The sequence below is a fragment of the Maniola jurtina genome, chromosome 8, assembly GCF_905333055.1.
Source record: "Maniola jurtina chromosome 8, ilManJurt1.1, whole genome shotgun sequence".
NCBI lineage: Eukaryota > Metazoa > Arthropoda > Insecta > Lepidoptera > Nymphalidae > Maniola > Maniola jurtina.
Window position 1 is genome coordinate 9,837,107 of NC_060036.1, and position 25,379 is coordinate 9,862,485.

The following is a 25,379-nucleotide window of genomic DNA, read 5'->3' on the forward strand; positions in this document are numbered from 1 at the left end:
TCTATTCAAAAACCGGCCAAGTGCGAGTCAGCCTCGCGCACCGAGGATTCCGTACTCGGATATTTTTTCCGACATTTTTCACGATAAATCAAATACTATTATGCATAAAAATAAACAAAAATCTGTTTTAGAATGTCTAGGTAAAGCCCTTTCGTATGATACCCCACTAGGTATAGTTATCTAACTTTGAAAATACTGATTATTTTGTTCATGAACAAACACATTTTAATTTTTTCTTGTGATGTAACCACAATTTCATTTCGGCTTTTTTCTTTACCTGTATTATAAGACCCTACCTATCTGCCAATTTTCATGTTTCTAGATCAACAGGAAGTAACCTATAGGTTTTCTTGATAGACACGACAGACGAACATACATACGGACAGACACCAAAGTAATCCTATAAGGGTTCCGTTTTTCCTTTTGAGATACGGCACCCTAAAAACTGACAAAATGTCAATTTAGTCCAAACATGGTTAAACTTGTTTTATTTTATTGGTAAGGCGGATTATTATTATTAGTTGACTGTCAAAACAATTGATTTTAGTTTTGACTTGGCTAAGGGGGTTACTAGGGTTTTCCTTTGCAATTGTCAAGGCAGTTTAGTGAATGGGTACCGTACAGCCAACCAGTACCCTGTTATCAAATAACTACACGTTTAAGTTAGATTTGCGTCACGACTTAACACTTACACTTCTTTTAAGAGATTTGAGTGAGTTTGTCACTCAAATCTCTTAAAAGAAGTGTAAGTATAGAGATTTGTATGTAATCAAATAGGCACCAATGTGATTTAGATTTTTGACGTAGCGTAAATCTAACCATAGAGTAATTTAGCATGTTTATATAAGATAATAATATACTTACTCTTATTCAATAATAAATTACTAGGTATGCAATAAATAATATTTAATTGACTAACTAATCACTCGAACACATACAGAAGTCTTGTATTTTGTTTTATTACTTACTAGAACAATACCACAATCGGATAACTAATTATTCTAATTAAATTTGTTGGTGATATTTGTTTAGAAACATTTAATTTGTTAATTAGTTACTGTGATTATTTATGTATTACTTATTATTTTATTGTAGGGGTTATATTATCGATAGTAAGTGTGATGATAGCATACTTACCAAGGTCTTTGCGTAAATGAAATTTACTCATGTAGTAAAAGTATTCCAAGCTATTTATTAATACATATAAATAAAATAATGTATGGGCCTGGTTTAAGGTTATGCAAGAATCGGTAGATTGCTTAACTTTGTGGTAATATTAATTAAATAAACTGTCGTCTCATTTTTTTACGTTTTTTATTTATTTTCCTCATCATGATCCACCCATAATTGGCCCACTACTGAACACAGGTCTCCTCTCAGAATGAGAATTGTTTAGGCCATAGTCACACTAAAGTCGCACACACCTTTGAGAACTTTATGGAGAACTCATAGTGCAGGTTAAGTGATATTCATAACTCAGAAAAGTAAATATTTCTAGCACGGCTTTCTTCATGATCATATTCAACTCTATTGATGACGAAAAAATATATTATATAAAAATAAAACAACGCATTTTTATTCAAATGGGTTCAATATACTTTATTCAACAATATTTATTTATAAAATATAAATTTACTTAATTTTTGAGTCCACACACTGCAGTGATTGTAAATATTTAGATAAATACAAATTGTGAACATTGAAAAGTAAAAATATGTCGTAAGTTGCAAATTAATCAATCAGAAATAAAATTATATTGAATTAATATAAGTAATGACCAATAAAAATATTTTGTCACTGGAATTAATGTCACTCGTAAAACTAAGTATCTAACTAACTAAATATCTAAGAAAAATAAAGTATTAACCGTTTTACAGCTTCTTAAAAAGTTGAAACAATTTATCACATCAATAGTATAAAAATATATTATTTACAAATATAGTAATGCTTATAAATTAATTTACCATTCATAAACTCTGTATTCCAATAATAGTCCGTGCAGATATGACGTATTAGCGCCAACTAATGTTATAATAACACGTAATGCTAATAAAACCAGATGAAAGGTGTTTTTAAGAAACATCTATAGCAATATTGATATTTACATTATCTTACTCTCGATTGGTATCAGATTTGTTGGGTTATCAGACAAGCATAAAAACATGTTCGAATTCTCTAACTTTAAGGCGCGGTAACCCTGACTGATGACTCTTGGACAGAGTTGTCTTTAGGCAACCCTACATTTTCTTGTAAATTACGATTTCTGCTTTCCATTGGCGTATAATTTTGTACCAACGAAACTAAAATCAATGAAAAAAAACGGGAAATCATGTCCGGCATGTTTTGATGTCCGAGCTAGAAATATATTTTAAATCAATATATTTTCATCATTGAAAATTTGTCCTGCAAAATCCATTGAAAACATGTACTGAAACAAAACATTTTTCTAGCTAACACGTCACAACAAGGAAACGAGTAACCTTTGTTATTTTGAATGCATTATATTTAATTCGTTTGGTTATCAGATAAGTGAGAAAATTAAATAAAGTGGGAAAAATCGGTCAAGTGCGAGACTCGCACACGAAGCGTTCCATACAAGAAATAACTTGTTAATTGTATTTAGCTGTATTATTTATTTGTATTTGTGTTATAGCGGCAATAGGAAAACACATTTTGTGAAAATATCAGCTCTTTGCCTATTACGGTTCACGAGGGACAGCCCTCTGACAGACAGCGGTCGGACCGGGGGTCCGGAACCCTAAAATGCACGTTTCATCTGGTGACCAGAAGGGTTAAGGTCGTTCTTATCTCGTACTACTCGGATAAAGCGGACGCTGAGATGCCACCGCTGTCCGAGGAAACTAGAGCTTTACCATTCAATAATTACTTTGCCATATCAACAATATTTTGAGCCTGTGGTGTCAATCGTTGAGGTATCTTCTTACGATCATAGCCGCATCCAAATATCCAATGTCGTCTAGTAAAAGCGCCAATGACTTTGAAGTGATGCTGTCATCACACTCCTGAAATAATAAAACTAGGTTAACTCGGAGCCTGACTTGCAGACGAAGGGTTCCCTAGCGTGGTACCAGAAATAACACTTTAATTTTTTTTTGCGATGTAACCATAAGTTCAGGGTTCTTCCCTTTACTTGCTTGCTTTAGGACAATGCTACTATAATTCTAGGTCAATGGAAAGTACCCTGTGCTACTATTCCCTTGAGAAGTCTTGACAGACAGACATCAAAGTGATCGTTTATAAGTGTTCCTTTTTAACTCTGAAGAGGCCCCAATAATGAATTAAAAAGGCTGAAGGCTGCTAGTCAAAGAAAAACTCTGTTTTCTACCCTGCAGTAGGTACAGAGCGCAAAATAAGTATTCCAATCTGAACACGAAGCGTACTTACAATGCGCATTGTTTAATCTATGACTGGCAAGCCGCCAGGTTGCAACTTCAGATTGGACTTGTTTTGCGCGCACTGTTTATTATGGACGCGCCAACTCGCGGATATGGTTATAATGTAATCGCTATATATAATGTAATGCGTATATGTGGTTGAGGAGGGTCCTCGTGGGAGTGGGCGTGGCGCGGTACCAGGCCAGCACCGACTCCTTTGAGGCGGCTCGCTAGTTCGCGGATGTGGGTATAATGTAATGGTTATACCTTGATGTGGTTGAGGAGGGTCCTTGTGGGGCTGGGCGTGGCGCCGTACCAGGCCAGCAGCGACTCCTTGCTGAGGCGCCGCGCCAGCTCGCGCCACGCGCGCCGCTCGTCCAGCAGCGCCGCCAGCTCCTCCACGTACAGCGGCAGCTCCGCCAGCGCGCCCTCCACCTCCTGCGGACGACACCGCCTGTGACTATGTACACTTGTACTGGGGGGAAATGTAGCAGGAGCATTGTGACGTCATCGTCATAGGCCGCAGCACTGAAGCTAACCTACAAAACTACACCAACAAAGATACACTCCTCATAAATGAACACTATAGACTTACCTAATACAATTTTAAAACTAGTGCTGTTAATGTAAGGTTATATATTTTATACAAAACTATCCGCGTGAATTTAGGTAAAATCTCGCGGAAACTGATTTTTCGGGTTAAAAAGATTCCATGTAAGATATTAAAATGTATCTGCCACTTGCAAATCTGTCGATACTTTATGTTAAGCGTGCACTAGAGCTGGTTCCTATAAATAACTAAGATTTATACATAAATAGAACCTCTGGCCAATGGGCTAAGATGAGCATGTCACTAACTTTTGACAACCACCCTGGCGCAGCGGTAAACGCCCTGGTCTTATTAGTGGGAGGTTCCGGGTTCAATTCCTGACAAGAGTTTGGAATTTTATAATTTCTAAAACGAATTTAATGACGTATCATTTATCAAAATCGGGAGTTACGAGCGGACATAGAGCGGATATACATACATTCCTACTTGTCAAAAACATAACCTTCCTAACAGTCGGATAAGAATGGATCGACGCGGTAACACTCACGCCCTCGTCCGCGGACTCGAAGTCGTCCTCGGGCTCGGACTTGACGTCGTCGTCGAACGGCGGCAGGTCGGCGTGCCGCTGCAGCAGCGCCAGCAGCGCGGGCTTGCTGCGCGCCAGGCGCCACGCCGGCTGGTTGTACTCCTCGTGCTTCATGGGGTCCGCCTGCAACCCACACCAAATACCTCAATCTCTCATCATCAACCCATGGTCGGCTCACTACAGAGCACGGGTCTCCTCTCAAAGTGAGAAGGGGTTTGGCTATAGTTTACCACACTACTGGCCAAGTGCGGATTGGCAGACTTTACACACCTTTGGGAACATCATGGAGAACTCTCAGGCATGCAGGTTTCCACACGATTTCCTTCACATGAACATTGAAATTTTTACAGAGTTGCTGCTTATAACAATAAATAATAATAATAATATAATCTAACGCCATGTAAATTAAAAAAAATTAAAAAGTACTTATCAAGGTCAGAGCTCTTTTTACTTAGTCATATCTATATCCTAATAATAATCACTTACTTTTTTCTCAAGCAGAAGTTTAGCGATCTCGAGCGTGTTCGGCCTCACTGGACCGTCGCAAACTATTTGCAACGCGGTGTAACCTTTTCCGTCCACAACGTCAATGTCGCTCTGCAAAATATAAACTTAATTACTTCTTTTTATGAACTTAATTTCATTTCAGGTACCTGAAAAGAAAAAAAGAACCCTTACGCGGAAGGATCACTTTGTTGTCTGTCTGTCTGTTTGTCCGTGTGTCGTGTCTGTCAAGAAAACCTATTAGGGTACCTGCCGTTGACTTAGAATCACAAGTAAAAGGAAAATTCGAAAAATGTGAATTTGTGGTTACATCACAAAAAGAAAGTTAAAATGTGTTTCAATTTTCAAAATAAGATAACTATTTATTCATTAACATTCTAAAGACATTCTAAAACAGATTTTTATTTATTTTTATGTAGGTACATTGGTTTTTGATTTATGCAAAATGTCGGAAAAAATACCCGAGTACGGAAACGTCGGTGCGCGAGTCTGAGTCGCACTTGGCCGGTTTTTTTATTACATTATAATATGGGTTGTTTGTATTTTATTTTAAAGCAATATGGAAAAGAAGTTCACAAATCCCCATCAGGAGCTCTACAGAGTGTCAGTGGGGATTTATAATTTTTTTTCTACAAATCAACAATTCACAATATGTGGAAGAAAAGTTCACCGATCCCCATTGATGGGGATTCGTGGAAAACCCTCCGCGGGTACGATTTGTACAGTAAGTAGGCTAGTTTTAAGTTTTATTGTAACACTCTCTTATTGTGCTCTCACGCTCGATTCGGAGCGAGCATAGAGAGCAGTGCTAGGCTATGAACTCACGGGCGGCACGACGTCGAGCAGCAGGCGCGCCACGTCGAGGCAGTCGTCCGTGGCGGCGAGGTGCAGCGGCGTGCGGCCGCTGGCGTCGCGCGCGTTCGTGCTCGCGCCGTGCCGCAGCAGTGTGGCGGCGCTCTCCGCGGACGCGTATACCACTGCCAAATGCAACGGACTCTGCTTCTCTGTTTACAACGAATCAAATCGTTAAATCCGTGCATCGATTACAATAGTACAATCCGACGAGGATCTTTTGGCAGCAAATAAAATCCCCTCATTTTTAGAGAATATGTTGAAAATGTCAATGTTGAAAACCTAGAAAGTTTTATCTAATTTTAACTGAACGAGAAATTGAGAAAGCTATCCCTGTTTCCACAGTGAAAAGAATAAGAAAACCGTAGATAAGCCATGGACTTGCAACCTATCATGTTAACCTGCTCAAATGCATTATTTAGGTAGTGCACGCACAACGTATGCAAGAAAATTGTGCATGCATGTGTATGCATGACAATTTTCACTTTGTATAAACGAATGTTATTACAAATGGTATTTGAATCTAATAAATAAAATAGATAAAATAAGATTTTGTGAATTGAGTGTGCGTTACCGTTGTTGTAGGCGTTGATATCGCAACTGACGCCATGGGTCTCGACGGCTTCCAGCAAGGGTTCGAGGCACGTCTGGCAGATGACCGCGTAGTGCACTGCGTTGTTCCCTTCGTGGGCTTCTTCCATTGGGTTACATCCTGCAAATACGGAACTCAAATAAGTCCTTTACGGCACTGTAATCAAAATTACTTTATTCTCGAAAGTAAATTTGTAAGTTGATAAATAAATAGTAGAAAAGTTGTAATTTTTGAATGGAGCAAAAATATCTCAGCCAATCATAGTGCGCGTCCGTCTGCTATTGGTTGTTGCATACGTTGTTTTGTACGTGCGAATTATGAGCGAGATAGCATGAGCTCCTGTTGTTCTTGTGTTTAAAATCTTAATATCGAGCAATAAGGTCTTTATTTCATTGGTGTACATGGGCGTTAGATTTTGCTGATACGACTTATAAAAGTGGTATAAACTTATTAGTAATTAAGTACTAAATTACCTTTTGCGACCAAAAACGACACGAGCTTTGGAGAATCATTACTAATTGCAAGATGAAGGATGGTTTGCATCTGATTGTTTTTTAAATTCAATAGTTTCGTCATTTTCATACTGTGAATCAGTTTCACAATGTATTCCAGACTCGGCTGGTTACTGCATAGGGTCATGTGGAGAAAACTGAAAAAGGATTATAGTTATAGCTTTGTAATTTTACTCCATCAAAGCCGAAGAATAAAAAAAAAGAATGTCTAGATAGCAACAAACAGTCGTTTGATTTAAAAAATTATAGGCCATAAGTGAAGTTATTCCACTAAAAATTGAACCTCAATATTTTGAATTTCGAAACAAAATTTTAAGAGGGCTCTCTCCGTCACTAGTTTCATACAATCGTAGTTCCAATTTCATTTGAATATTAAGCAACCTAAGTCCATGAAATTTTGCAGACATATTCTAGAAACTAATATCTATGTCTGTGGTTTTCCAGATTTCTGTTAAAATATTCGGTTTCAAAGTTACGCGGTCTTAAAATTTTCATACAAATCTTGGAGCCCCTGTAATTTTAAAACTACATATTTTTAGAAAAATCTTAAACACCACAGACACAGATATTAGTTTCTAGAATATGTCTGCAAAATTTCATGGACTTTGGTTGCTTAATATTCAAATGAAATTGGAACTACGATTGTATGAAACGAGTGGAAACGAGTGACGGAGTGAGCCCTGTTAAAGCTAAAAATCTTGTGGCCGATATTTTTACGATTGAACAACTGCTTGTGGCCGTCAAGACACGTCCGAAAAAAGATTAAATTAGGTTTTTAAAAATACTTTCGATGGGTCAATTTAATAATTTTCAGAGATGGTGGTAGTTATTTTATATAATTACAATTAATTCTAATATTATAGTGTTTCTTTCTGTTATCCTTTCTCGGCTCATCCGTTTAACCGATTTCTGTAGTTTGTTGCAGAGCTTGGATAGCTTGTATAGTAGCTTGGATCCCGTAGACAGGTTTAGGCTATACTTATCCCAGAAAATCAAAAAGTTCCCACGGGATTTTTTGAAATCTAAACACACGCGGGCGCAGTCGCGGGCACCATGTAGAAATTAAACTAAATAATTAAACTTTAAAAACTTACGTATCTCCGTTGCTCAATCGCATTTCGAATAGCCTTTCCAATTTTCTTCTGACGTCTTGCTTCTTAAACGTGGTTTTGTTTCTTATCATTTCGCAAAGCTCCTTCACCAGCTACAAATATATCCGCGCAGCATTTGTAAAACTTGCACAGTGCGAAGTGATACCACACGGTAGACTATACAACTTAGCTTTCGTTGAGAATGGGAAATATTTAAGTTGTCTTTAAACAACGGGATGGCGGGAAGTTTGCGGGTCGGCTATGCAGCGTCAAGCGTTGCAAGGCACGGAGCTGTCGATATGGCGAGAGGAGCGTAGCGAGATGTTGCGTACCCTCTTGCCATGGGCGGATCTTTATAAGGGGTTTTTTTCTGCAGCCCAGAGCCCTGTGGCTATACAGGGCCCCAGCCCCCGATTGACAAAATGGACCATAGGTATTGTGAATTCTAAAAAAAATTGCTGTTTTTGGTTGTATACTACTATATTATAGTATTATAATATACTCCCCGCCATTCATTTTCGGTGTTTTTTCTCACAAACACAGTCGAATGGGCTTCATGCGTCTTTTCGGGGTAATAGCAAAATAGTTTATTTTATCATTCAGTTGATTAATTAGGCAGGTCCCCAAGTAGTACTACCCCAGGACCCCACAAACTCACGGCCCGTCCCTGCCTCTTGTTGACGGCTCCGTACTGCGCAGCACAGGACGGTGCATACCCACCCCGCAGCGTTTGCTAATACGCCCGTTAGGTTAAAGACTGGTGCTTAATATTTCCAAACGTGTGAATGTTAAATGGCACGGATGATAATGGTATAGTAAAGCGTTTAGTATTTACTAGCTGATACCCGCGACTTCGTTCGCGTGGATGTAGGTTTTTAAAATTCCCGTGGGAACTCTTTGATTTTCCGGGATAAAAAGTAGCCTATGTGCTAATCCAGGGTATAATCTATCTCCATTCTAAATTTCAGCCCAATCCGTCCAGTAGTTTTTGCGTGAAGGAGTAACAAACACACACACACACACACACACACACACACACACACACAAACTTTCTCCTTTATAATATTAGTGTGATAGTGTGATATACATAGACAAGATGATGCCAGCAGCTTCGCCCGCGTGATCAGGATTGAGGAGTTGGTTATCTATATTTTATATGGAACAATGTCGCAAAGTTCCTCTATCGATTAAAAAAAATCGGTTCAGAAATCTCGGAGATATCACTGTACATAGGTAGAAAAACACAACTCCTCTATTTTTTAAGTCGGTTAAAAAAGTAGCTAGTAAAGTAGGAGTAAATGTTAATCCTTGGTTAATCTTCTACTTGTCTGCCAAAATAGGTTCAGCCATTCCGAAGATTAGCCCGTTCAAACAGGCAGACATTTCAATTTTATTTATCAGCTAGTAATATTATAAAGAAGAAAGTTTGCGTTTGCGTATGTGTGCGTGTATGTTTGTTACTCCTTCACGCAAAAACTACAAGATGGATTTGGCTGAAATTTAGAATGGAAACAGATCCTGGATTAGCACATAGACCACTTTCTATCTGTGAAAATCAAAGTTGCTTTACTGGTGGACAAAAATATTATGCAAGACTTTGAGTGATGATCGGTGAGAGGTGTTATATCAATCAATAAGTCTTTTAACTTTCGTAGTTTATTTTATAAAAAATTAAAAATACACAATTTGAGAGAAAAAAATGAGTCTTCTAAGTAAATAAATGATAAAATTATACAATAGTTGAAACATTGTTTAGTTTTACTACTAAACAAAAACGCCCATTTTTACACTAATATATGACCGAAATAAACAAAATTTTCTTTATTCTATACAAAATTGTTACTTTGTTAATAAAAATGAGATTTCAAGTGATAATTATTAAAAAGACTTAAAAAATAGAAAACAATAAGTAATTATTCTAAAACATAAAAAACAAAACGCAAAAAGTCCAAACAAATAATAATAAAATATGAAATGGTAACATGAGATGAACAACGAAAGTATATTTCTTTATATCCTACAATTTGATACCGCTTCGCAAAGTGCAATTAGCACAAATGAATACTGGATATTTAAGATAGTTCTGTGAATGAAGATGTATAATTAGATCAAGTAGTAAGATCAAGTAACTTGATTTTGCTGCAATTGTCACAATCATTTCTTTTAACTAAAAAGTTACATTTTGACTAAATTAACCTTGTATCGAATGACATGAAAGTCAATAAGGGCGGTTCTTAAGATGACGATTATGGTTGCAGTGATAGCATCATAGTTACTTAATCAATACTCAGATAATAAATGTCACAGTTAGCAGCTAATAGGGGTTGGCACTGTTTTAAACAAAAAATATTTTAAACAGTATAGTTTAAACAATTAAGCCTCGATAGCTCAACGGTTGAGGAGCGGACTGAATTCCGAAAGGTCGAAGGTTCAAACCCCACCCGTTGGACTATTGTCGTACCCACTCCTGGCACAAGCTTAACGCTTAATTGGAGGGGAAAGGGGAGTATTAGTCATGATTAGCATGGGCTAACATTCATTATTTAAAATATAAAATTAAAAACCAAATTTGAACAAAAATATCTTGTTTTTTAAACTGTTTTTTCCAAACCTGGTAGTAGCAACACCAAGCAAAGACAGTTACAATACAATAGTATTAGCAGTGTAGTTATCACCTTTTTGACTTCCTGGCCGTCCTCCGACTTATAAACGGCAGAGTATTCTCCAGCGTTCATCTTTTTGGCATTGAGTTTTGGACTTTCTTCTTTTATTGTCACATTTGTAGCATCTCTCACATTCTACACAAAAAGGCAGCTAATTTTTTTATGTATTTAGGGGTATAAATATATAAGGATTTTTATATTTTAATACATTTTAGGGTAGGATAGCATGATAATAGGGGAAAAGAAAATTTAGTACATACCTTCGCTCTGCCGGAATCCGTTGCGAACATTGAGCATTTGAGAATATCCAAAACGCCTGGCTAAAAAAAAATGAAATATAATATCATTTACTATTCCTACATATTTTGACAAATATATTCTACTGAAGTTATGTTGTAGTTTATTTTTCTTACCTCATTCATATCCGGTAAACTGCCATCGAACTGTTTAAAATATTCTGAAAAAAAAAAAAAACATTAACACACAATGAAATTTTAGAACAATAATAGTTTACAGTTTTGGTCAAGAAATCTCCCTTCCTATTACAGTTCAGGAGATACGGTCTGACCGACAGACAGACGGACAGCGGAGTCTTAGTAATAGGATCTTGTTCGCACCCTTCGGGTACGGATCCCTAAAAATGGAGTATTCTATTGGTGGGATTCACCGACAACTATCGTTGCCCACCCCCGCAGATCTGCGATAGAGAGGCAGTCCTATTTACCACTTAAGTCAGTCTCGTAAAAGCGTTTCTTCTCCTCGGGCTCGATGCTGCGCTCCAGGATGCGGTCCATCTCCGAGGAGTGCAACTGCAGCTCGGGCGGGCCAGGCGGCGCGGGCACGTTGGGCTGGCCCAGCATGGGGCTGAGCTTGAGCGGCGGCTCCATGCCGAGCGGTGCAGAGCCGATGTCGTACAGGATTGCGTCCGCCATCATGGAGTCCGACGTCGGCGCCACTTGCTGCATTTCGGGAACCTACAATAGGGATGATGACTACTAGTCAAATCAGCGACTTTTTATTAAACGTCAAAACGCTCGCTTAGTATGGCAGCTCGTATGAAATACATAGATGTGACATCGTAAACATTTGACAAACTTTTTAGTTAAATCGATAGTTCGAATCGAATTAAAATGGTAAGCAAAACCCTGTGACCCCGCAGGTCGCTTCACGCTGTCATGAAATCGTAATAGTTCGGTAGTTTTTGGTCGAAGCCGACACTTTTTTGTAGAAAAATAACGGCATTAAGCAAGTAAATTGACAGCAATACCCTAAATCTATAGAAAAACTCTTAACTTACTTTTATAGTGAACGCAGGAATTTCTTTCATTAATTCATCCTCATTTTTATTAAAGAAATTATTGTTTTGCTGAAAAAAAAACATCTTTTTTAATTCAAACTTAAAATGTAACCTATTAGTAAGCTCTTCGGAATTAAAATATTATTAGTATTCGCTTTATAATCTTTGACTTAGATAAGTTTAATAAAATAGGTTATTGATATTACTTAATAGTTAATACTCACATTAACATACTCTACAGATATGGGCACGTCCTTGTAACTTTTCACTGAACCACCTGAAATCAAAATATTTTTCAATTAAGGAGCATGACACGGGTCTGCCCGCGAATTTCAAATTTAATTTGGTTTTTCGCAATTTGTAAACTAATACGACAAAGTAGGCTTATATATTTTTATATATTTTTTAACTAATGAACTTACCATAATGGATGCATTCTATTTATTTATTAATAAACATTCAAAACTAACTTAATTTAACAAATTAAATCTATATAATAAAAGGAAAAGCTGGTTGACTATCAACGCACAGCTCAAACTAATGGACGCAGAATGGATCAGGCTAAGCTTACAGATAGCTATTATTACGTAGACATCAGCTAAGAAAGGTTTTTTGACAATTCAACCCTTAAGAAGGTAAAATAGGGGTTCGAAATTTGTCTAGTCCACGCGGACGAAGTCGCGGGCATAAACTAGTTGGATATAAAACTTACCTGATACACTCTCTAAGGATGAGTATGAAGAATAACTATTGGCTTTTCTTTTTTTGTTTTGCTTATAAATAGTTTCCGCCTTGTAGGTAAACTCTTTGGGCTCACTGGTCCTCCCGTCGGACGGTCGCACTAGCTCAATATAAACTGTAACATCTTTTGCGGTTTGCGGGTCCCTGTACTGTGGTGTCCTGTAATTTAACAAAAAATAAATAAAAAACGTGACACCGGAGTTACGTAAAACCCAAAATTGTAATGGAAATATGAAATCCCGAAATTTATCCATCTGTTATACTGTCATTTGACAGATTTCGGACTAGGGTGGAGTGCAGGGGGCGGTCCGCTCCAGGCCTTGGGTCTGACTGACTGACCTCCAATTCTGGAGAATATTAAATTCATAACAAGCAAGTTTAGAGTTGGGGGTCTCTGTAAAAAGTTATGAATACCATACAAACAAATAAAAAATAAAAATTACTTTTATGACACGCTTATATTCTATGATTTAATTGCTCCAACCAATGCTCAACTAGTAACATATAAAAATCGGTCAAGTGCACACACAAGAGTTCCATAATATCGTACAAGAAATAACACTTTTTTTTTTATATGCATGCATTTTGAAATTTAAAACGAGACAGCGTTATACCGCTTGCATAAATCTGTCTCGCTTTAACTGAAACTTAGTTTAAGCAAGGCCAAAGTGCACTCTATAGATTTCAACCTTAGTCCCGTCGACACCCTTCAATACATACCTGAAAACAATCGCATATTGATGATGCACGTCGCTTTGCAAAAACGTTCCTGTGGCCGTCCAGGTACGTTCACCTCTCTCATCCAATTCGAAAAATCTGATCATTATGTTTTCTGAAAGAATTTTAAAAAATCATAATATTTCTGCAGTGGCTGCTCTGAGGGCCAATGTACAGTCGGCCTCTGAATTCGAGTAGCAATTCCGCGAAACTATTGCATCAAAAAGCTGTCGCACTTATGACCTTTTTCTATAGACACGCCACACACAGCAAACACATGTGCATAACCGTGTCACGCGAGTATGATCATTGAGGTGCTAAACGACTTATGGCTTTTGCCTGTACCGTGTGTTTTGCCTGTTATCTTTTGCATGATGGTTAATATTAGGAGCTCTCTTTGTATACTAGATCCAGGATATCTAGGTTGTATACTAAAAATATATTATTCTATTCTATTCTAAACTCTACAAAACGCTGTACCTAGTCTTTTACAAACAGTCTGTAAAGAATGGCTTTTAATTTTATTTTACCAATTAATTATTTGTTAGTAAATATCACTAAAAATGCATCATAAGCTGGTTTAATTGATACATACTAGTATTTAGGGATTGAGTGATTAATAAAATAATAGCTTTTGTTAATAACTTCAGTGATTAGCTTAATTGCATATTAGCTTTAACTTTTTATGTATTGGACATTATCACAAAATCAGTATAAAAAAATAATATAAACAAAATAAAAAATATAATTTATAATCCTTAGGTAATGCCTTCGAAATAAAAATAGGAAAATCAATGAACTTTATCTGCCAATAGTCACTTGAAAATTACAGTTAACAAAGATATTTTTATATTAAGTACGATACTTTGCATACATAAAGATTTTTTCTATAACAAGCATGCTTTAGCATTTATATATTTGGATTCGGATCGGATGCAGTGCGTAACCGCTCTTATATAGTTTCTTTTGCTGTACCTACCTCGTTCAGTTTTTCGTTTATCGAACTTAATGATTCGTTTTTACATTACACTACTGTAAAATTATTCTAAATCTATACTAATATTACAAATGCGAAAGTGTGTCTGTCTGTTTGTCTACTAGCTTTTCACGGCCCATACTTTTAAGCGATTTTGACGAGTGCAGATATAGTTTGCATTCCAGGGGCGGACATGTATTAGGAAACTTCAAAGAGTTTCCACAGGATTTTCAAAAACTGAAATCCATACTTCCTTTGTAAATATACCGCGCCGTAAGAAGATTTTTGTATAAGCATGATTACGAAACGCTACCCTATGCCAGTTTTGACATTTCACCGGTTATTAATTTTGAGTATGAAACAGTAAAAAATTAAACTTACTTTTATTAACTTTTTCTACAAGTATGAAGACGTCATCGCTACCCTGGGGCCGGCCGTAACATCGACTCATTCGGCATATCTTTAAATCATTTGTAGCCGCACTCTCTGTAAAAAAAATTTAGATTAAGGTGTTTTATTTATTAGACACAGGTTATTAACAACTATATATTATTATTATTATCATAAACAAGCGATCGCCCACGACTTCGCTGGGCAAAAATATCAATCCTCTTTATATCCTATCCCGTGGGAATTTATTATATATTTAATAAAAGCCGGGGCGCGGCTTTGACCGAGAGCATTTGTAAAAATCGATGAGAGTGTGAAATTATTAAATACCTTGAAACACGTTTTTTTTTTACCAAAACCCCAAATAACAATTTTAATAGACACTTATGTTATGTACCTTGATAAATGACAGTCTTTCATACAAACTGCCATCTCCTATCTAATACCTAGTGGAATTTCTAAAAATCCTTTCTAATGAGTAGTTTCTAACCACAGCGGTTTGTGCTGATACTTAATAGATCGATCAGTCAGTTAGTCAGGACAAGTCACTTTATATCATGTCTCGTTTGGTAAATTAAAATCACATCTTCATACAAAATCATCATATTAACAAAGAACAACTTAATGTGCATTAAAATATATGTAACTTGACCTATTTATTTATTGAAATACTAGGAACTAATACAACTACATTATGTTTATGTAAGGTTCATTTACGACATTTATTATGATTACTCAGAAGCATAAACTTTGTAACTTAATCAAAACAACTTACTCATATTGTGAATGGGTTCAGAGAACACCGGTGGGCAAATCTCTTTATCCGTGTTCAAATCGTGGGCGCTGAATTTTAGCCGAACGATATTTAAGTTGATATTTTTCGCGCTATTTTCGCACATTAGGCGAATCTATAAACAAATAAATGACAATAATATTATACATACCGCATCCTCTACAAAAGTACATGTTAAACTAGGTATTTTTTTAATGCCGACCGATTTATGTTATCGCAAGGACAACGAACGACCGTAGCCTAAGCAGTTATCCGCAATACTAACAATTTACAATACAAGTTAAAAGCTGTTAATTGCAACAAGTCGTCAATATTAGCTGAAATATCCACCATGGCGTTACATTGTGTAGCATATTTTTTTACGAACATGGCTTGCACTTGTAATTTTTTCATTGTAAACATGTAATTTGTTTAAAATTGGAATTTTCACCATTTTAGGGTTCCGTACCCGTAGTAGAGCTAAGCTCCGGAATTCCGGTTTTGGTGTAACTCCGGAGCTTCGAAAGATTACAGGATCGTTTGTAAATCGGAGTTATCGTGAACATAACCAGAGTTTCGATTTTCAAATTTAAAGAAAAAGTTTAAAGCGGAACGAGCTTTTTAAGCGGTTACAATAATTTGAATCTTCATAAAGTACAGATTTGCGATTGGATGAAACATATACCAAACAATAAAAACCGGCCAAGTGCGAGTCAGACTCGCGCGCCGAGGGTTCCGTACTCGGGTATTTTTTCGACATTTTGCAGGATAAATGAAAAACTATTATGCATTAAAAAAATCTGTTTTGGAATGTGCAGTTAAAGCTCTTTTATATAATTTTGTTATCCTACTTTGAAAATTGATATGTAGGACTGTACTGTGGATAGTGTAGTTGATTACATATTTACCATTATTGTACGATAGATTTAATTTATAGTTTTAATACATTATATGTAATTGTTTACTGTCCCAAATAAATAAAATAAATACTAATTATTTGTTCATGAACAGATTTTAATTTTTTTGTGATGTAATGTAACCACAAATTCACGGTTTCCGAATTTTTACCTAAAAAGAGGGGTGTTATAAGTTTGACGTGTGTATCTGTCTGTGGCATCGTAGCTCCTAAACTATTGTACCGATTTTAATTTAGTTTTTTTTTTGTTTGAAAGATGGCTTGATCGAGAGTGTTCTTAGCTATAATCTAAGAAAATCGGTTCAGCCGTTTAAAAGTTATCAGCTCTTTTCTAGTTACTGTAAGCTTCACTTGTCGGGGGTGTTATAAATTTTTAATTTACACTTGTTCCTTTATTGCTGCTATAAGATCTACCTACGTGCCAAACATGATTCTAGGTCAACGGGAAGTACCGTTAGGTTTTCTTGACACACGTCAAACAGACCGAAAGGCAGACAGATAGACACAGGCAGACAGACAACCAAGTGATGATATAAGGGTTTCTTTAATGTATATCATGTAGATTTATTGCTCATTAATAGGTGCATCTTCCCTTGACCCTATAGATCCCTATATAGATTATTATATAGATCCCCCCTCTATTGGGATTCTTGAAATGTATTTCGCTAGTCCAAGCGTTAATCGTATGTACGAGGGGTGGCTGAAAAGTTCTGAGCCTAAGGCACTTGCATTCGTGCTAATTACTCATCCGGCGGGTCACTAGTTGAGCGACATCTACCCACTATATAAGAAAAGTTTCATGTCATTAGCTTCATTAAGCTTTGAGTAATTGAACCGTGAACATCAACATGTCTGAGTCATCGCTGCAGTTAACGAAATTGGAACATCGCGCCGTCATAAAATTCCTCGTAAAAAAGGGGAAAACAGCAAAAGAAATTTTTGAAGAAATGTCTAGTGTATACGGAGAATCTGGACCGTCGTCAGCCACGGTTAAACGATGGACACGCCTATTCCAACAAGGCCGAGAGACTCTGGAAGACGACCCCCGCTCGGGCCGGCCGAACACCGCAGTCACTGATGAAAACATCGAAAAAGTAAAAAAAATTGTACTGGACGATCGGCGAGTAAAATTGTGGCAGATAGCAGAAGAGCTGAGCATCAGTAAGGAACGAGTTGGAGACATTATGCATAATCATTTGCATATGAATAAAGTCAGTGCGCGTTGGGTGCCTAAAATGCTCACGCCACTGGACAAGCAGCGACGAGTTGAAACTTCCGAAGAATTTATAGACCTGTGCAAGGACAATTTGGAGGAAATTTGCACTCGTATTGTCACCGTTGATGAAACGTGGATCCGACAATACGACCCGGAGTCGAAACAAGAGTCAATGCAATGGATAGAGAAGGGGGAAAAGCCGCCGAAGAAGTTCAAGGTGGAAAAATCGGCTTCCAAACTCATGGCCACCATTTTTTGGGATTGCGAAGGAGTTTTACTCATAGATTACCTCCAAAAAAAAACTACGATGAATGCAGAGTATTATGCAGGGCTTTTGAAAAAAGTTCGCGAAGCCATTGTTGAAAAAAGAAGAGGCAAAATCAGCAAAGGAATTTTGTTTCTGCAAGACAATGCGCCGGTTCACACAGCGCGCATTGCGAGGCAAGCCTTGCGAGAAACTGGATTCGATGAAGTGAACCACCCTCCCTATAGTCCAGATCTGGCCCCTAGCGACTATTTTCTATTTAAAAATTTGAAAAAGGACCTTCGGGGACGAAGATTTGGAGATGATGAAGAGATGAAGGCGGCCGTAAATGAACATTTTCAAGCTAAAGACGCGGCTTATTTTTTTTCAGGGATACAAGCCCTCTATAAAAGATGTCAAAAGTGCATTGAAGTCCATGGGGACTATATTGAAAAATAAATTTTATTTAGATTTTTATCTAGACTTTTAATGCCCTAGGCTCAGAACTTTTCAGCCACCCCTCGTACCTACTTAACACCCAACGTTTAGGCACATGAATTAGATATACGAAGGTCGAAGAATAACTGATCTCTTAAGTAGGTAGGATCTTTTATTAATCGTTCACTGAATAACATTAGTCTCTGTTTGTTTACTGTGTAGGGTAGTACCTATAGGTACTACTATGTAGGTACACTATTAACACGCCCACCTCGGTGCAATTTGCTCACATCCGTCAATGGTTAAGTAAATAGGGTGTTTTTTTATACATATAGAGCGAAAAGTCTAAAGGAAAAATCTGTTCTAAGAAGACTGTTCCTTAGTTTTGTAGTTTTTTCCACACTCCATTAAAAAAAATTGAAAAATGTGACCATCAACAAGAAATAATATTGTACAGGTCAATTTTCGTTGTTTTATTTCCTGATACCTAGGACAAATTGAGGTCAGTTTATGAGATTTGTCACAAATCGGAAAGCCTTTGTTATACCTTATTCCTGTTATAAAATAGCCGCCTACCTATTACCTACTATAAGTATTAGTAGGTAGGTATCTGGTATACAAATCTATAATTCATAAGAAACTATACTAAACATGCCAAAACGTATAAATTGGTCTCACGTATCAAAACATATGTTGTAGGTAGGTACCAATGTAGGTAGGTATTCAGCTCTGGTGTCAAGTGGCACGCACTTTACCCGTTTGGAATGTCAAGAACAAACATTGAAGAGGTTTTGGGTATGGACTATGGTCTCATTTCGCTTACACTCCTGAACTTTGACACGTGACGCGTGACGCCTTTTAAAACCGAAGCATTTATTTATTCACTAGCGACCCGCCCTGGCTTCGGCTGGCTTTTCACAAGTGTAAATTAAAAATTTATAACACCCCCCACAATTGAAGGTTACAGTAACTAGAAAAGAGCTGATAACTTTCAAACCGCTGAACCGATTTTCTTGGATTATCGCTAAGAACACTCTCGATCAAGCCACCTTTCAAATAAAAAAAAAACTAAATTAAAATCGGTTCATTAGTTTAGGTGCTACGATGCCACAGACAGACACACAGATACACAGGGTCGGGGGTTAAAAGGATAACTGTCGGCTTGATTTCTCCCGACATCTTGAACAAACTATCATCATATTTACTAATTATTTATTAAATACTAGAGGATGCCTGCGACTTCGACCGCGTGGATTTAGGTTTTTAAAAATCCCGTGGGAACTGTTTGATTTTCCAGGATAAAAACTTGCCTATGTCGATTACAGGGACGCAAGCTACCTGGGTACCAAATTTTGATACAAAAAAAAAACAAGCGGAACAAAACCAACATATTTAAAAAAAAAAATTTAAACAACCATTTTTTGTGCGTTCATTACAACAGATAAAATAAAGTTGTTACTTTTATTAGGTACCCTTGTGCAAACAAAATGATTCACAGAAGGCTCTTATCAAACCATAACATAAAGACTGTGTACATGCTATATCGGTAAGTATAACAAAAGTGTGGCAGTGTGCATATAATAGTTCCAAATTTTTTGAATGATGGTAAATCTCTTTTATAATAATTATTTATTATTATTATACACTACACATATTATGTTTATGCATAATAGTTTTTGATATATCGTGCAAAATGACGGAAAAAATACGGCGTATACGGAGCCCTCGGTGTGCGGGTCTGACTCGCACTTGGTCGGTTTTTTATACATAAAGCAAACAAAACAAAAACTAGGTAAATCAAATGGGTCAGGATTCTTTGCCCATAATCTTATCCATAAAAATAAGTTAGAACATGTTTTCAAAAACATTTTCGTTTGTTATTGGTTGGCGATTCAAAATAGTTAGCATTCACTGAGGCTGAGATTTATAGAGTGCACTCTGAATTAGCTTAGACTTAAGACACTGTTAAAACGAGACAGCGTTATATCACTGGCATAAATCTGTCTCGTTTTAACTGAAACTTAAGTCTGAGCAAAGTCAAAGTACACTCTATAAATCTCAGCTTAAGATTTTTGCCTCTATCTTTTGTATGGAATCTTTTGTATAACAGAGAGAGCGCTATACTAATTTCTTTCCGTAGAGACGTAGAGATTACTAGCATGTAATTACATAATTAAAAAAATTACAAGAAAAAAATTAAAAGAAATATTTACCCCATTTTCATTCATAGATCCGCTTCCATGTTTATCTTGCATATATTTTTGATACAAAAGTGCTGCGACATCTTTTTTGGCAGTATGAATTATACCTATACCACTAAACCTGTAACAAAACAGGTAACTAAACAGGGTGGACCATGGAACTACAAGTTTTTACTTATTAGTATTACTGACTGACTGACATATCAACATACAGCTCAAATAGTTGGGTCTAGAGGCTTGATAGCATGTAGGTTCTCTCCATAGATAAGAGAAACAAGGCATCTGTGGCAGAGTGAACTAGAGTGAGGGAACTCTCGGTTTGATCCTGAATCCACAATATGTCAAACTAGCTGATGCCCGCAGCTTCGCCCGCGTGGGTTGGTCAGATCCCTTGCAGCATCAGGATTGAGGAGTTGGACTCCAAATTTTTTATGAAACAATGTCGCAAAGTTCCTCTATAGATTAAAAAAGAAATGACGCAAATCGGTTCAGAAATCTCGGAGATTTCGGTCTACATAGGTATAAAAACACAACTCCCTTTTTGAAAGTCGGTTAAAAAAGTAGCCTATGTTACTCCCTGGTCAATTCTCTACTTGTCTGTGAAAATCCCGTCAAAATCGGTTCAGCCGTTCCCAAGATTAGCCTTTTCAAACAGACAGACAGACAGACAGACAGACAGACAGACAGACAGACAAAAATTTTAAAAACGTGTGATTCAGTTATAGTATCGTTCAAATAACCATATGACCTTAATATGCGGTAGTTATTTCGAAATTACAGACAGACACTCCAATTTTATTTATTATTAGTATAGATATTAGGCTTTAGTGACATGAAATCAAGGAAAAATAGGGGTAGTCTAGGGCTACCTGCATCAAATGTACTAACATTTGACGCCTGCCAGTGACGTTGAAGGCTTACCCTTTTTTTCGAAGTTGTCTAAACGTCATGAACTGTGTCTGTGGTTCCCTCCATAATAATTTTGAAAAATTCTGATGAGATCTTTATATAACTTTAATCTATGTAGACAAAGCTGATATAGGTCTTTAACTAGATACTAGAAGATACCTGTGACTTTGCCCGTGTGGATTTTTTAAATATCCCAAGGGAACTCTTCAATTTTCTGGAACAAAAATCCTACATCCATATCCATAAGCCTATAACCATATATTGAGGTATAATGCACTAGGTGATCTGAATATAGGTTGCAAACTATTTATATACCAAATAAATAATGTCAGCGACTTCATTCACACAGAATTGGTTTCTTCAAAATCCTGTGTAAGCTCTGATTTTGTGCACAATAATTCAATGATTTTTCGAGATAAAAAATAGCCTATGTCCATCCCGGACCCCAGGATGCAAGCTATCTCTGTACTCATCAAAATTGATCAAACAAGATGGGCCGTGAAAAGCTAGCATACAAACAGACAGACACACTTTTGCATTTATAATATCAGTATGCATAAACTAAATTGTACCTAAGAAAAAAATCACCTGTCTACACTTTTTCCCACATTATACATTCATTTATATTGTAGCCAAATGCCCAACCAACAGCTTTAAATCACATCACACTAATAAGGGCGAAAGTTTGTGTGTATGTGTGAGTGTATGTTTGTTACTTCTTCATGGAAAACTACTGGGCGGATTTGGTTGAAATTTGGAATGGAGATAGATAATACCCTGGATTAGCACATAGGTTACTTTTTATCCCGGAAAATTAAAGATTTCCCACGGGATTTCGAAAAACCTAAATCCACATGGGCGAAGTCGCGGGCATCGGCTAGTGAGAAAATAAAATAAGCAAAATGTACATACGCTACTCTGTAGCTCCCACGTTGAGGCAGAACACCCGTCACATCTCGGTCCTGGTCATCTTCCAGCAACCGGTGAGGATGTTCTTCATCTGCATCATGTCTTACCAATCTGCATCTTAACAGTGCTTTCCCGTGGAAGTTACATAACTAAAAATAGTTACAGTACATTTAAAGACATATGTTAAGTTTTTTTTTTTGTGAAGTGTGTTGTCTCCTCTGGAATGAGAAGAGTTTAATTCAAGTAATAAATAACCTATTACTGATTATTTTAAAGAATAAAGTTAAATAAAATGTTATGGGATTTTGTTGAAAGAAAGCAGTTTGTTGAAGAAAAAGTATCACACAGATCTACACAAAAATTCTAAGAAATTCAGTACATATAAATTCATAAAAAAAAAAATAGAAACCTTTCCTTTAAGTCTTAGGAGTGTTACTAGTTGTGGTTTTACTAGTGTTAGTAGTAAAGGATGTAATTGCAAAATGTACTAAGTAAATTAACTCACTTCTACAGTTGGATGGGTTTTTGTTTTGCTAGACGATGTGGACTTTCCAAGAAGACAGCCATGCGTCCCAATCATTTCACTTTTGTACCTAAACCGGAAGTGGTTTTGTGGTTGCTCCACAATCTGCAGATATGGCATATTGCCTGCAATCATTTTTAACAGTGGTTATTTGTGGTTACTAACATAACATAACATAAGTGTCATTATATTTAATATAATGACTGTGAACTGGCATAATGTCTTATCTCAAATTTTAGACAAATTCACTGTACACTGCAGTGTCAAGGTTCACAACAGTTATCTAGTTTGAAACAAAAATTTGAAAAAACATGCACACGAGCAATGCCTCTCCTACATGAGTATGTAGCAGTTATTGCAATCAATATTTAGATGAAGGAAACAAATGTTTTCCTTAATCCTGTAAAGCTATCAAAATTGAGATAGGATGTCTGGTTGCCAGTTCACAGCTGTTGATAAGCCTATTTAGAAAAGGGAAAACCTACTGACTGATCAAATCAAATCAAATCAAATCAAATCATTTTTATTCAAGTAAACTTTTACAAGTGCTTTCGAATCGTCAAAATAATCTACCACTGGTTCGGAATGCTGTTCCTACCGAGAAGAACCAGCAAGAAACTCGGCGGTTGCTCTTTTCAAATGTACAGTTTACAATAATATGCCATGATATCATGAGAATGTAGAATCTAGATGCTTACTTGAAATCCTGCACATAAGTTGTCTCTACAATATAGACCCCACTAAGAAAGGATTTTAAAAAATTCCAACAGGATTCAGGTCATCGCCTGGTTAACCTATTTCTATTACTATGACATAAATAGTCTAATGAGTATGGTTGTACCTAGAATTTTTGATAATAATTTGGCCACTATACCCTTAGCTATTGAGGATTAATATTATCTACTTAGGGTTCTAGCTAAGCATTACTACAGCTATCAAGATAGAATATAAAATGATGATGCAATGCTGACAAAAGTCTTGATTATTAAAAGGGCTAGTTAATAAATACGATAAGTTTAAATCTCACCTCTCTTTTGAATTGTATCTTTACATGATAACTCTGATATGAAATTGGCAAGTTGTGGCACTTGTTGGGATGGCGAACTATACGGGGAGTCCGATTGCGAAAACGGCGATTCCAAATTAGAATCACTTAAATCTGCTTCACTTGTTGACATTTTTTATATTACAATATCAATTTCCACCTCAAATAATAAGCATTAATAAATGCACATCACTTAAACAAACAAACTTCCTTTTGTTGCGACAATGATTTAAAAACTAAATTACACCAATGCAAACTATGCAAAGTAACAGAATTATACGGATTCTGTAGATTTCACTATAATCATTTACTTTGAAAATATTATTTATTGTTTTGGTTAGCACCATAGCGATCAAACTTTTCACTGATTTAGCAGCTGATTTAGTTTGACAAAGACAAAATATTCAATGCTCAACTTAACTTTGACATTTCTTCACTAGTGTTGCTACAGAAGTATAAAAATTACCCCACATACTTGTGATTGTACTAAACATTATTAAAGTGGAGCGACTTCGATAGTGAAACAAAAGGAAGGAAGGTGAGCTGAATGAAGTGGCTTCTGGCATAGCCCATTTAAAAAAAAGCTAATAACTTATAGCAGACATTGTTTGTGGCTTTCTGGACACTTTATAATATTAATATATTTTAAAACAATTTGTAAACAAATTATTGGCTAATGCATATAATACATAACTTAATAAACAAAGAAATAGTTTAATTAATGTATATTTTTAAAAGATAGACCTACATATTTTAAATTGTAATATGTAGAATAGATGTCGGTTTTGACGCATTTTGTTAGCTATAATTTTTGCCCTAATTTAGGGTAACTATTGACGATAGAAACACATTTAGATAAGTTCAAGGCTTGTGGTGACGTAGCATGCAACGGGGAAGAACCAAGCGTTTTTGATAAACGTGAGTCACAAAAATCCCCGAGTTGTTGCTGCTATCACACTCACACTAGTGTCTAGGCGTAATCACTAATATTACGTCTTTATTATTCTGTATGTTTGTTCATTAATTAGTAAACGTTAGTAAACATGCATGAAACATTGTAAAATCTCTTTTTTTAGCCAACCACAGGGGAAATTTTAGGAATATGATTATTGTTTGTTTGTTACTGAGTATCTATGTTCGCTCGTAACTGCCAAAATAATTTTTATGAAATTTATTTGAGTTGTTAAGCATGTTAAGGGATGATTTAGATATAATGTAAATTTAGGTATTCTTAACTGCATTGATTTTTGTTTGAACTATGCAGTAGTCTCTAAGGATTTTTGTCACTCGTCCGGACTAAATTTTTTCCCATTATGGACGGATATTTCCTGTCTTTCACG

The 25,379-nt window shown here is 36.4% G+C and overlaps 1 protein-coding gene across 3 annotated transcripts in view; it reads right to left on the bottom strand.

The window, feature by feature from the left end:
- The window catches only part of LOC123867542 (nuclear factor NF-kappa-B p100 subunit-like), a 38,531-nt gene extending 14,093 nt beyond the window's left edge, over positions 1 to 24,438 (bottom strand). The window contains exons 1-22 of one of the 3 annotated variants that reach the window (XM_045909619.1): positions 24,022 to 24,438; positions 22,977 to 23,119; positions 22,475 to 22,620; positions 20,666 to 20,774; positions 15,642 to 15,774; positions 14,858 to 14,962; positions 13,504 to 13,615; positions 12,755 to 12,942; positions 12,267 to 12,319; positions 12,043 to 12,111; positions 11,470 to 11,719; positions 11,159 to 11,202; positions 11,006 to 11,065; positions 10,758 to 10,880; positions 8,086 to 8,195; positions 6,953 to 7,128; positions 6,462 to 6,599; positions 5,861 to 6,039; positions 5,018 to 5,128; positions 4,493 to 4,654; positions 3,663 to 3,833; positions 2,915 to 3,023 (exon numbers count right to left, since the gene is read on the bottom strand). In XM_045909619.1, the coding sequence (XP_045765575.1) occupies positions 2,922 to 3,023; positions 3,663 to 3,833; positions 4,493 to 4,654; positions 5,018 to 5,128; positions 5,861 to 6,039; positions 6,462 to 6,599; positions 6,953 to 7,128; positions 8,086 to 8,195; positions 10,758 to 10,880; positions 11,006 to 11,065; positions 11,159 to 11,202; positions 11,470 to 11,719; positions 12,043 to 12,111; positions 12,267 to 12,319; positions 12,755 to 12,942; positions 13,504 to 13,615; positions 14,858 to 14,962; positions 15,642 to 15,774; positions 20,666 to 20,774; positions 22,475 to 22,620; positions 22,977 to 23,119; positions 24,022 to 24,172 (2,835 nt within the window). In that variant the 5' untranslated portion in view covers positions 24,173 to 24,438 and the 3' untranslated portion in view covers positions 2,915 to 2,921. Of the gene's footprint in view, positions 1 to 2,115; positions 3,024 to 3,662; positions 3,834 to 4,492; positions 4,655 to 5,017; positions 5,129 to 5,860; positions 6,040 to 6,461; positions 6,600 to 6,952; positions 7,129 to 8,085; positions 8,196 to 10,757; positions 10,881 to 11,005; positions 11,066 to 11,158; positions 11,203 to 11,469; positions 11,720 to 12,042; positions 12,112 to 12,266; positions 12,320 to 12,754; positions 12,943 to 13,503; positions 13,616 to 14,857; positions 14,963 to 15,641; positions 15,775 to 15,861; positions 15,907 to 20,665; positions 20,775 to 22,474; positions 22,621 to 22,976; positions 23,120 to 24,021 lie in introns of those variants that run through there. The other 2 variants (XM_045909618.1, XM_045909620.1) reach the window with 2 other exon arrangements.
- Between the last annotated feature and the right edge of the window lie 941 nt (positions 24,439 to 25,379).